The following is a 14,054-nucleotide window of genomic DNA, read 5'->3' on the forward strand; positions in this document are numbered from 1 at the left end:
GTGGTGTTTAAGGTCAGACTTGGAGTGCTAGTCATATTTTAAATGGGAAATAAGTAGAAACATTGGACCATCAACATTAAAGTCCCAAAACCTTGATATTTATATAAGATTCATGAAGAACTCATCAATTCCAGGTATTCCTGTCATGTACACGAAGAACTATGTTTCAAAATGAGCCCATCAACCCTCCTGCTACTGTAGTATTCTTTCTTAGTTCTTTTTATGCTGCCCTTACTCTGCCCTAGAGGAGATATAGCGTCTCATTAACAATTTGAATTTATTTTGTTCTCAAATGGTCCGGTTCTTCTGGCCACTGCCTCGCAACAGCTGATTAAGGTCAATGAATCATCATGACCTCTTTTTCGAGATCTGTGTTTTATCCACGTTTACTTTTCTGACCATATGGGCTTTCGATTGTGTGAATCCCTCTCTACAGGTGTGTGGAGCACCCTAAAAACAACAAATCTTTCTTTTCGAATACTTGGGTGCCTTTAGGTGCCCTTTTAATGACATTATGATAACTGTTTTTTTATAAAGCTGCTTAATACCGAAGAGGTTTTTAAGCGCAGACCCAGGATTAGAACCTATGTTGCTTCGCAGACGAGCGCATTGCCACGGAGCTATACTACCCATGCGCGGCTATCACAATGCATACCTAGTAGGTCCTCATTTGTTGAGGTCTGACATGTTGTCATCTCCATCCTACTCTCACGATTTCTGCTTCTAAAATGATATCCCTTAAATGCATTGGCCCACATTACGAGGTTGGAGGTAACCATGCCGCAATTAGCGGCATGATTGCCTCCTTACCGCATACCGGCCCAGGTTCCTCAAATGAGGACTTACTGGGCCATCCCAACCTTGGAGGACCCGGTAATTCCTCGTCCAAGGAACCCGGACCCGGTCCATCCCCATTCCCATTGAGCCCCGATAGGCCCGTTGTTAGCTCCCTGGTCTCCTCTCGGGACCTGGTAAGGACGCCTGGTTTTAACAGGCGCCCTTTGCCGGTCCCGCGCGGAGACCTCGTAATAGAGCGTAATGGGTTTACCGGCACTATTACCGGTGCCGGTAAACCCATTCCGCCAACCTCGTAATGAGGGCATTTATCTTTTAAATAGCTTGAATTTTGTTTTCGGGAAAAACTTTGAAAGAGTTTTCTCTTGCTGAAGAATCCTTGAATATTTAAGAATCTTTACCTTTGCTGCTCTGAATCAGATTATGGAATGGCCATCTTTATCTGTGCCTTTCCATTAGAATTGTTCGCTGTAGCATTTCTTGAAACTGTTCTCCCCTGCTTGTGTGCATACTATATTTTACCTCTAGTGCAGCCTCTAATTTCGAATGTTTTCACACACTTCAAGTTGTTTTATTTCACTCGTGTCATCATACGAGTCTCTGTAATTGTAAAAGCTGTCTAAATTCTAGATTATTGAATTCTGTTTTTGGTTGAAAAGTGTTAGCTAGCGGATTAGAGAAGGCAGACACTGAAGGTCAAAGGTGATGTGAATATCTGCATTATCATCGAGAGAAGTCCCTGGGCCTCATTATAGGTTTGCCGGTCTGGAAACAAGGGTGCCAGTAAGCTACAAGTCTGGCTGCCCGGGCCGCTGTGCCTGACAGGTGTGACCCTGCTGGGCGCATCGACCACGGTAGGCAGTCTTTTTATGGGAGCAGCAGCACCGTTAGCAATGGTGCCGGTGCTCCCATGTCTCCACTCCCATAGAGTGGGAATTTAAAAATATGCCAGCGCCTCACGTCCCAGCTGCTGGACTCGGAATGAGCTGGTTGCACCGGGAGGTCAGGCGCCAGTAAATTATGGCGGATCTGGCAGCAACCCGCTGGTAGCACTGGCAGGGTTACCACTAGACTCGGAATGAGGCCCATTGTAATGCAAGTTCATTTCTCTTGTGTAACATCCTGATGGAATATCGGCACGTGCTGAGTTTAAGTAATGTATGGATCACAGTAAAGCTATTTTGTCATTAATTTGTAATGTTATTGTGGCTTTCACAACCATATGTAAGAGAATGAAAATTACATGGCTTTCGAATCAGGTTGACAGATGCATGACACCCCCATTATGGAATAGTGAGGAAAGAACAACCATACCTGGCTCGTCATATTGTTTATAAACTACCACTGGAGATAACAGACTCACAAGCCAGTGGTATGAGAATGGACAGACTTCCACGGGAACCGGAAAGGGGTGCGGCGCAACACCAGGAACCGAAAGTAAAAAGGAAAATGGAAGATCAGAGTCCAACTTTACTGATAGCGTTGATACTACCTCGCTCCCCAGCTTCCTTCCAATGTTCGGCTTACGTAGGGTAATTGTTACTCCAGGCCTCCAATACTTGAAGAATCGAAGGAGCAACAATAGAGTGTAAGGAACCTGCAGGGGCCGACAGGGCAGGTGAATGCTGCAAGGTCGCCTTTCCAAATGCCATGCTAGCCTTTGATTGTTGTATTCTGAAGCTGGGATTCATCAGCACAATGAAAAGTCAGCTGTGGAGAGCAACTGAGGGGACGTAAATTGGTGACCATCAATGTAGGTCGGCCATCTTGGATTGAGCTGCATGTGGATGCCACAAAAATAGGTAAACTATGAACTGTCTTTGATTGGGCCAGGTATAGCTGGTCCTGTAGAAATGTGTTGGTTCCTTCATGATGTGCATCAGAGACTTCTTTTGTGGGGAGACTGTGCCTGGATTAGAAGTTTGTGGCGCGTTCTTCAGGCCTTCTACTCCCAAGGCCCTCTCTCATCATATTGTAGTCTCCACTGAGTCTGACAAACCATTAGGTACAGTGGATAGTAAGTGCCGTAATCAGGGCGCAACCTGTTTGTGTGATTTGAAGGGCCATGTTTCCTAACATGGTGTTATTTACATTAGAAATAAGAAGTCAAATTAAATCTTTCATTTCCGATTGGAGATGAAAATTTTAATTGTTTCTAAAATACATTTGGACCTGATCATGAATTCGGCCGTAATCCATTTGCAGAATTATCGTCAAACTCGGTTACCATGACCACCACTCTGTCACGTGGCATTACCACAGGATCACGAATGATGTTAAGGTAGTGTAAATCCCAATTTCTGGAGTCCACAGGACACTATGGGGATTTTTAGTGGATTTACCACGAGCAGTGATACTGCACGGTAAATCAGCCAAGTTTTGGAGATAAAATGGAGGATTTACTTCCGGCAAAATACTAAAGTTACATCATCCACTTTACCTCCAAAGTGGTAGCAAGAAAATTATCACCATTTTTACCTCAACACCATAGTTGATAGATACCCATTTTCATTTGAATGCTAATTAGTTTGGATCAGGGTGGACAATTTTTCAAAATGGCTTTGCAGGACACTTTAGACTCAAGGGCACATCAGAAGCAGTTTGTTGTGTTCGCGGATCGTGCAGTGTCATTCGCAAGGAACCAGCACCCTTTGCGGACAGCCAAACTGTAAGTATGCAGGTAGGGGCACGGAGCTCCCGGACGGCCTGACCTGCCGGGAGTTCAGACCCCTAGCGGCATTGTTTTCACTGAAGCACAGGCAATGGGAAATGACGGTGGTAACAGTGTTACGGGGTCGGTGTCAGCCCACCACCTACTGGCAGGTTTTACCACTGACTTCGTAAGGTGGCCCTCTGTCCTGTGGTCTTTGCACAGGGTTAAAAGTGCTAGAAGTGTGGTGTAAATCCCAATTTTTGTATTCAATAGAACATCTATGGGGATTTTGGTAATTCCACCAATTTTGTACCTTAAAGTAAAGTGAGGGATTTACCTCTAGAACGATGCTGGAGGTAAATCCTCTGCTTTAAGGTCCAACTCAGAATTTGACAGAGGTGTAAAAACAGCAGGAATTCTGTAGCCATCAAACTGTAGCGGTAATTCCACTTTTGACCACACTGCTGAACTCGTAACGAGGCCCAATATGAGGTCAGCAGCTTGAGTCACATTGTCATACAGCATGCAGCGTTATGCTCCCTTACCTCTAATCCGCCATCTATTTGCACTTATTAGGGGACAGTAGCCCTTCCCAAAGCACTGGGAGTCATTGGCCATTGGCCCTCTAATGGCTCTTATTGTACTGCTCTGATGGCACAGTGCAAGCTTTAGGGGAGCAGCTGGACTTTGACATCATGACAGCACAAAATAGGATCGAGCAGCAGGGAAAAAAGAAAGGGTTGAAGCAAATCACAGCGCCCAACGACCACTCTGATGAGGGCCAGGCATCTCCAAACGGCCATGGCTCACAACACCCTTTGCCGGCAAGGGTGGCAGCTATCGTTTTTATCCTTGCTCTGCAGCTTCCAGATCCCAGATGAAAACATGTGAACACAGCCACGGCTCACAACAGCCGGCCAGGGGGCTTCACCTGGCAAGGGTGGCTGCTACAATTTTTATGCATGGGGAGTGTCAGCTCGCTCTGCTCCACAGCTCCCAGCTCCCAGGTGGAAACAGCAACGCCCCACAACAGGCGAGCCCTTTGCCAGCCAGAGGGCTTCACCGGCAAATGAGGCTACTACAGTTTTCAAGCAAGGGGTGTGTCTCTGCTCTGCTCCGCATCTCCCAGCTCCCATGTGAAAACAGCCACAGCTCACAACAGCCGAGCTCTGGCGGCCAGAGGAAGGATGTTGTTGCTCTTTGTCCTCTATCGTGAATAACCGGTCATTCTCACACTGATATGCACCACAGACTATGCCCTCACCCCCAACGTCCCAAGCTGGCCCGCCATTGTAACTCATGAATACTACTAGCCTTGCACCACACAGTGTTCTCCACTTAGTGTGATGGCTCACACTGCTGGTTAGTGCCAATACTGACCGTACCAATGTTCCATGTTGTTCTCTTCATATTGTCTGGTGATCATTGGCGTTCTCTATGACCCATCACCCTGGACACTGACCTTGTCCACAGTATTGCAGTATGGGTCAGGCTCATTAACCGCTCGTAATCATCTGTCGCCTCTCTGTGTTTACCCTCTCTCTAGGTTTTGGCTCCTTCGTGGATAAGACTGTCTTGCCCTATGTCAGCACTAAGAAATCCAAGCTCTTGAATCCCTGCCCGGATCGGATGGAGCAGTGCCAGCCACCTTTCAGCTTCAAGCACATCCTGGCCCTAACCAGCAATGCAACAGAGTTTGAGATTAAAGTGAGCGAACAAAACATCTCTGGGAACCTGGACTCACCTGAAGGGGGCTTTGATGCCATCATGCAGGCGGCAGTCTGTACGGTAAGGGCAACTTCTATTTCAATAGCCCACAGAAAAGCCAGCATCAATGCCATCATTCAGGTGGCAGTCCGCAGGGTAAGGGCAACATCAAAGCCATCATGCAGGTGGCAGTCTGTACAGTAAGGGCAACATCATTCCCATCCAGGCGTCAGTCTTACTGAAAGGCTACTAAAGCCACTTCTAGACCACCACATTGGGGGCAGCATGTTAAACAAGGACATTAGGCCATGATGTACATAGCAGGCAGGATAGTAAGATGAGCCCACAACATGCTACCCTGATGGTTGGGATGTATTTCATAGACTAATTTACTAGAAGTAAAGGATATGCTGAGCACTCCTGGGCCAAGGGAACCATCATGCCATAAGAAAACAGCGAGGGTACACAGTCTGCAGGATGCATGAAGAGTAGCCCGTGAGACTGTCCTACACATTTCTGAGATGTAGAGGCACATGGCACACATAGCAACAAGTCAATGTTAGGCAGGTTCCTAACGCACCTCGTACAGGAGAGTCCCAACGGGCTCTAAATTAGCCCCAAAATATCAAATAAGGCAATATTTCAACAGTTGGAGGTACCCAAATAGTTATTTGTTTAAGGCATCATACAACCCAATTTCACACTCAATGAATCCATTCACCATCTGCATGTTCCACATCATTCTCAAATCCATAAACAACCTATACCCTTTGCAATCCTCACATCCCTCACTCCCACCACCCTTTCTATTCATGAATATCTTCAACTATTCCCTTCATCCAAGCAAATTCGCTGAACCCTAAACAATTGTTTACATTTTGACAATCTCGCAAACTTCAATTCCATAACCCATATCCATTTGCAAAGGAGCTCGGTGAGTAGGCAGACCCCCTCCAGGAGCGCCAGAATTTTGTAATAATTTGAGGCCCCGAGGCCTTTCTGTGCCCCCTTGCTGCCCGCGCCCACCCACTCCCTCTTCCTGCTTTCGCCTTCCCTCCCGCCCCCCGACCCGCCCAGGCCTGCTCTGATTGGTCCACCAGACCAAACACACAGAAGGCCAGCAACGTGCTCGCTCACCGGCTCCATTTGCAAAGGAGCTCGGTGAGTAGGCAGGCCCCCTACAGGAGCGCCAGAATTTTGTAATAATTTGAGGCCCTGAGGCCTTTCTGTGCCCCCTTGCTGCCTGCGCCCACCCACTCCCTCTTCCTGCTTTCGCCTTCCCTCCCGCCCCCCGACCCGCCCAGGCCTGCTCTGATTGGTCCACCGGACCAAACACACAGAAGGCCAGCAACGCGCTCGCTCACCAGCTCCATTTGCAAAGGAGCTCGGTGAGTAGGCAGGCCCCCTCCAGGAGCACCAGAATTTTGTAATAATTTGAGGCCCCGAGGCCTTTCTGTGCCCCCTTGCTGCCCACGCCCACCCGCTCCCTCTTCCTGCTTTCGCCTTCCCTCCCGCCTCCCGACCCGCCCAGGCCCGCTCTGATTGGTCCACCCACACTTCATCACTGGTCCTCCCAGGGCAGCCCTCTGCCCGGCAGCCCCCTGCGGCTAAGGGCCCCAAGGCCAAGGGGGGCTCAAGGAGGTGTCAGCAGGTGTCCGCAGGGGAAACCAGTGGCCAGCCGTCAACCAGCAACTACAGGGACCTGTAAGGTAGGAGTGGCTTGGGTCAGGATTGGAGCAACTACTCTACCCCAGACTCCGAGCCACCTACCAAACCCAAAGCAAAAAAATTATTGCATTATATGAGGCCTAGATTGCACTGATAGGCCTCTCGCCCCTCACTATACAGATCCCTCAAACTTTGCAGGGGTTCTGTCTCCTAATTGCATTGTATGATGCTTAGTTTGCACTGATAGGCCTCTCTCCCACTAAACAGGTCTCTCAAATCTAGCAGGGGTTCTGTCTCCTAATTGCATTGTATGATGTTTAGTTTGCACTGATAGGCCTCTCTCCCACTATACAGGTCTCTCAAATCTAGCAGGGGTTCTGTCTCCTAATTGCATTGTATGATGTTTAGTTTGCACTGATAGGCCTCTCTCCCACTATACAGGTCTCTCAAATCTAGCAGGGGTTCTGTCTCCTAATTGCATTGTATGATGTTTAGTTTGCACTGATAGGCCTCTCTCCCACTATACAGGTCTCTCAAACTTAGCAGGGGTTCTGTCTCCTAATTGCATTGTATGATGTTTAGTTTGCACTGATAGGCCTCTCTCCCACTATACAGGTCTCTCAAATCTAGCAGGGGTTCTGTCTCCTAATTGCATTGTATGATATTTAGTTTGCACTGATAGGCCTCTCTCCCACTATACAGGTCTCTCAAACTTAGCAGGGGTTCTGTCTCCTAATTGCATTGTATGATGTTTAGTTTGCACTGATAGGCCTCTCTCTCACTATACAGGTCTCTCAAATCTAGCAGGGGTTCTGTCTCCTAATTGCATTGTATGATATTTAGTTTGCACTGATAGGCCTCTCTCCCACTATACAGGTCTCTCAAACTTAGCAGGGATTCTGTCTCCTAATTGCATTGTATGATGTTTAGTTTGCACTGATAGGCCTCTCTCCCACTATACAGGTCTCTCAAATCTAGCACGGGCTCCGTCCCCAAACTGCATTGTATGAGGTTCAGATTGCACTGATAGGCCTCTCTCTCACTATAAAGGTCCCCCAAACTGCATTGTATGAGGTTTATATTGCACTGATGGGCCTCTCGCCCACTGTACAGGTCTCTCAAATCTGGCAGGGGTTCTGTCTCCTAATTGCATTATATGATTAAGTTGCACTGATAGGCCTCTCTCCCACGGTGCGGGTCTCTCAAATCTAGCAGGGGCTCTGTCCCCAAACTGCATCATACAATGTTCAGATTGCACTGATAGGCCTCTCTCCCACTATGCGGGTCTCTCATATTTAGCAGGGGTTCTATCTCCTAATTGCATTGTATGATGTTTAGGTTGCACTGATAGGCCTCTCTCCCACAATACAGGTCTCTCAAATTTAGCAGGGGCTCTCTCCCCAAATTACCGTGTAGGATGTCCAGATTGCACTGATAGGCCTCTCTCCCACCGTGCGGGTCTCTCAGAGCTTAACAGGGGCTCCATCTCCAAACTGCACTGTGTGGTGTTTAGATTGCGCTGGTGGACATCTCTCCCCACTGTGCAGGTCTCTCAAACTTAGCAGGGACCATGTCTCCGAACGGTACTGTGTGATGTTTAGATTGCACTGACAGGACTCTCACCCACTATACAGATCTCTCGAATAATCTAACCACGCTTAGTTCAGTACTCTACCAATCCCGGAAACCCACCACTACCTAACCCAACTAAATCCCATACCAGCAGACCATTAACACCCTAATCCCCTGCCCCCCACCGACAGTGTACCCTTAGGAAACATACCCTACCCACCGACAGAAAACAACACTGAAGCCTGAGAACACCACACCGCTTCCAGAGAAGGAAAACCGAGGTCACTGCAAACGCACAGCACAACATAAAGGACCAACCAGCATACCACACCTGCACCTAGACTGGAAAATGGCCCGAACCAGAAAAGGACACAGAGAAAGAGAACAAGATCGTGCAACAAGAGACGCGAAGACACAACACCCACAGAACCCACTAGAAACAGCACCATTGGAAGAAAACACGCCTAAAACAGCCACAACCGGAACAAAACCTGCAAGAAAAAAATCCTTATACCTCACACCTTACCTCGCAACAACCACGGTACACCGACACCCCCACACCGAAACCTCAAAACAAGCAAAAAATGTCCTTATACAGGCTTGAAAAAGACAGGGGCACTCAACAAGAGAGTGGGAGGGCTCAGACCCCATTACCCCTTACATTACAAGAACAGAGGGGCAACATCGATTTTCACTACATCCCGCACAATACGGTGAAGTACCAACAACCAGCAAAGCCACCTCCCACCCAACAATCGGACCCAATGAAGAAACTACCGCTGATCATCATCCGAGTAGCATCACAGCAGAAACACCAAGACTAATCAGCCCTGTTATCAACTTACTAGACCGCTTCAATGAAGAAGCAGCTATCGCCGTTCTTCATCCTCCTGACATCAATGTGGAAACTCCACGAACAGAAAATTTCAAACTCGAGCAACAAATAACCTCAAATCTAAATCTCACCCAGAGAATCCACTGTAATCTAATAAACGCAAGGTCAATGTCCAAACACTCAACGGAAATATACGACCACCTGTCAGAAGGAGGCATAGACATCCTATTTATAACCAAAACATGGCTAGATGACAACTACAAGATCACCCTCAACAACTGCCTGCCTGAAGACTTCAAATGCATCCAAAAAAACAGAAAATCCAAAAGAGGGGGAGGGGGGGCTAGCAATCATCCACAAGGAACAACTGGCCATCAAAATGGAAGATCCACTAAACATCGATAAATGCGAATCCTTAACAATACAACTTTCAGTAAACCCCAAAACTCACCTGAAATTCATACTGATATACAGATCACCAACCTACGATGCGACTTTCGTAGACGCTTTCACAGAAGCAATCACCACCCTAGCCATCAAGTACAATCATCTGATCATCCTCGGAGATTTCAACATCTGGTTTGATGAAGAAACCACAACCACACAAAAATCCTTAACCGGCCAACTAGCAGCCATGAACCTACAACAACTAGTCAAAGGAGCAACCCACTCAGCAGGGCATACACTTGAAGCAATCTTCGCCAACAACGATCTCATCACCACGGCACCCCCAATTCAAATACTTTGGAGCGACCACCTCATTATCCCTTTCATAATCAAAACGACCACTCCGACAAAAAAGCAACAAGAAAAGCAACCCATCATGATGAAAAGAAATTTGAGAACCATAAAAAACTCCAACCTGACCGAGCTCCTAGAACTCAGCAAACCACAAGCATCAACCGTGGAAGAAGCAGACTTAGACAAAAAAGTTGCCCTACTTCATACCTGGATCGCAAAAACCCTTGACGACATCGCCAAAGAAAAGCCCTGCACCCCATCACGCAAGAAAACCACAGCAAAATAGTTCACCCCACTACTCAAAACCATGAAAAGAAAAAAACGAAAACTAGAATCTGAATGGAGGAACAACACCACCACTGCAAACAAACTGAAATTCCTACAACAGATCCGCGCATATAAAAAGGAAATACAAAAAGCGAAGAGGAAACATCACGACAACCGAATCTTCAGAGCACCAAACGCCCAAAAAGAACTATTCAAAATCATAAACGAAATAAAAAACCCACCTGCCTGCAACAACATGCCAATACCATCGACAAAACTTTGCGAGCACCTCGGAGACCACTTCAAAAACAAAATAACCTCCATCCAACACACCATATAAAACAGACAAAGCATTCACAGATCAAACCACACCGACACAGACAAGGAACACGCAAACAAGCTACGAAACTTCCCAGAAATATCAGTTGAGGCTTTCGTCAAACTAGTAAACCAAAGCAACAAGTCAGGCTCTCCCGAAGACCCTTGCCCCCCGGACATATACAAAACAATTCTCAAACAAGGAACCCCCATGGAATACCACAGAAACCTCCTCACCCTCTCAAACTCAACAGGTAAAGTACCACAGGCCTTCAAATCGGCTTACATCAAGCCGCTACTCAAAGACACAACTGGAAACGTAGAGGACATATCTAACTACAGACCCATATCCAACATACCCTACATAGCCAAACTACTAGAGACGTACGTCTACCTAATAACCCAAGAATTGATAGAAGAGCACTGCCTACTAGACCATGCACAAGTTGGCTTCAGACCCATGAGAGGAACAGAATCGGCTCTCCTCTCAATATGGGTCGACCTAAAAACAAACACAGACTCAGACAACAGCACCGCCCTGATTCTCCTTGATCTGTCTGCAGCCTTCGACACTGTCAACCACGCCATCCTCATAAAGAGATTAGAAGGACTAGGGATAACAGACACTGCCCTACTATGGATCAAATCCTTCCTAACAAACAGAACAGAAACAATATGGATGAAACCTTGTAAATCCAAACCCAGAGACGCCACGTGCGGAGTACCACAAGGATCATCCTTCTCCCCGCTTCTATTCAACATCTACATGTACCTATTAATCAAACTCATCAAAAAATACGGCCTCACATGCTACAACTACGCCGACGATACTCAAATAATCTTCAACATACAAGACACCCGGGAAGGAAACACCACACTAGAGAATTGCCTTTGCGACGTATTCAACTGGATAAACCTCAACCATCTCAAAATCAACCTGGGCAAAACAGAGATAATGATTGTTTCAAAAAAGGGAGGAGACATCAACTACATCCCCTGGCCAAGACAGCTCGGCACCACACCAGAACCATCATCAACTGTAAAAAACCTAGGGGTCCTAATGGAGAACAACCTCACTCTGGAGCCACAAGTAAACTTAGTAATCAAGAAATGTTTCTTCCTCCTGCGAGCAGCAAAAAGGATCCTACCGTTCCTGTCATTCGCCAACAAAACACTTACCATCATCGCTCTGATCATGTACAGAGTAGACTATGCCAATAGCCTATACCTGGGCATGCCAGAACGACTTCTAAAAAAACTACAACGCATACAAAATGCAGCAGCCAGACTCCTCCTCAAGCTACCCACAAGAGAAAACATCACACCCGCGCTAAAATCACTACACTGGCTACCACTGAAACAACGTTCAAGGCCATGTGCATCACAAACAGAGCAACACCCAAACAAGGCGCAGAATTCCTAAGTGACAAACTACGCCTACACCAACCGACAAGAACACTAAGATCAAGCACCGACATACGCCTGGAACCAAAACCCTACAACAGAAAAAAACTCTGAGGATCGTCCTTCTCTCACCAGGCACCCAAAACCTCGAATGACCTACCTAAGAATATACGGAATACAACAAACCACCTAGCATTCAGGAAACTCCTCAAATCATGGCTCTTCAAAGTGTAACCACAACGGAGAAGCACTAGAATGCCCAGACATTAAAACAATGACAAAAATAAATCCAACCTCGACCACTCTCATATCGGTCAAACACTCAAACCAAATAACCAACCATCCGACAGAGCATAAGACATCATGGAAAATAGCCACACAGGAAGGCTGCAGAGACTGACCACATACCTAGAACCAGACGAAAGCTCCAAGCGACTCTCCCACTCGTACGTACCGGACGAACATATCCAGACCGGCAGACGTATCTAGATAAACGTTGGCCTGCGTCGCATCTGGATAGGATCGATTGAAGGATAACATGCCCGCGAACAGAAAAAAAGTGAATGCTATCATGTGCCACATCTGGAATTGTGAACACTGGCCTGGGTGGCGCTCAGATGGAGTTGTGAATGTTAGCATGCCCACACCTAAACGGGTCTCTAGACAGTAGCCTGCACCGCATCTGGATGAGGGTTGGCATGACCACACCTGGATGGAGTCCCAAACATTGACCTGCGCCGCGTCTAGATGGGAATGTGAGGGACAACAGGTGTCACACTCAGACAGAACTATGAATGTTAGCATGGCAAAGGTCAGGTAACCCACTAACCAATATAAGCTCTAACTCTGCATACCTATCCCACTAAAAAAACTCACACAACCATCTCTCGCACAACAAGCCGCACGCACTTCACAACACCGCAACAACACATAACCCGGAACAACAGCAGACGCGGACTGACCCCGATCCGATACCCGCACCAAAGCTCAGCACCCGGTGTATACTGAGTTGAAGCTGCCAACAGAACACCACTCCTCTCACTATCCTACTCCCTTCTTCACCTTACTAACCCATCCCACCTTTATCGTTTACAGATCCGTCTGAGCGCCTGGGGACCAATTCCGTTGGTGACGGTGCGCGGTACAAATACCTTTAACATTTAACATTTAACATATCCCCCACAGAAGGCGAGGGCTCTCCAGCCTAACCTCTACATTGATTGCCACAACCTCCTTCAGGCCTGCCAATCTGCCTGTCTGATTCGTAAACAAAGGTTCTCCTGGTTTGCAGGCCTCTAGAGTTTCCAATATGTGTCTCTGACTGTACCAGTCATTGACTGTACACCAGGATTGAGGATATTCCACACCACTCCACCGAAACCAGCAATGTGATAACACACAGCAGCAACCTAGAGAAGCTCAGATTGGGAAAGGATGGTCAGCATGAAACAAGCCTACTTGCTGTAGGAAGTGAGAAGGAAGGAAACGCGAGCAAAACAGAGCCCAATCTAGGTTGGGCTTGAATAATCAAGGATACCGAGGGACTCATAATGCCTGGGGGCACATAATGTTATAGGACATTCACAGCAGAGCTTTGCTAGCAAACGTCTTGTTGTTCATGGAGAAAAAAACGCCAACACTCCGGATTACCGCTGACCTCGTAATGAGGCCCATATAGTCAGCACATTTAACGTAAGGGTCTTTATTTGTATAACAGCATAGTACAAGGTGTGGGTCCAGATCTGATCCTGCACCTTATACTATGATGTTATATGAATAAGTACTGAATACAGACACCGGTCATCCATCAGTGATCTCTGGACTGACCTCAACTGCTGCTTCTAGAGCCTTCCCAAGAATGACCTTTTCATGGTTCCATGAGCTCTCCTGCTAGTCTCAACCATCTGCATAAAGCATGATATTAAAGTCAAACTCGAAAAAAAGTCAATATGTTGCTGATATTCCCTTGCAGAATGCTTATTAACGCTATATTAGACCATGCACTTCATTGATTGGCAAATTAGCATGGGTGCGTTATCAGAAAGCCGGCATTAAAAGCATTCCGATTGGCTAATAAGTGGAGTGTATGTTCTC

General features: G+C 47.0%; 1 protein-coding gene across 2 annotated transcripts in view; it reads left to right on the forward strand.

Annotated features, from left to right (window-relative positions):
* Positions 1–14,054, forward strand: part of ITGB7 (integrin subunit beta 7) — a 683,045-nt gene that overhangs the window by 415,005 nt on the left and 253,986 nt on the right. For both annotated transcript variants that reach the window (XM_069653334.1, XM_069653333.1), the window contains exon 6: positions 4,995–5,236. In XM_069653334.1, coding sequence (XP_069509435.1) covers positions 4,995–5,236 — 242 coding nt within the window. The remainder of the gene's footprint in view (positions 1–4,994; positions 5,237–14,054) is intronic.

Source organism: Ambystoma mexicanum, chromosome 3q (genome assembly GCF_040938575.1).
Source record: "Ambystoma mexicanum isolate Mex_15411 chromosome 3q, UKY_AmexF1_1, whole genome shotgun sequence".
In the NCBI taxonomy this organism is placed as follows: Eukaryota; Metazoa; Chordata; class Amphibia; order Caudata; family Ambystomatidae; genus Ambystoma; species Ambystoma mexicanum.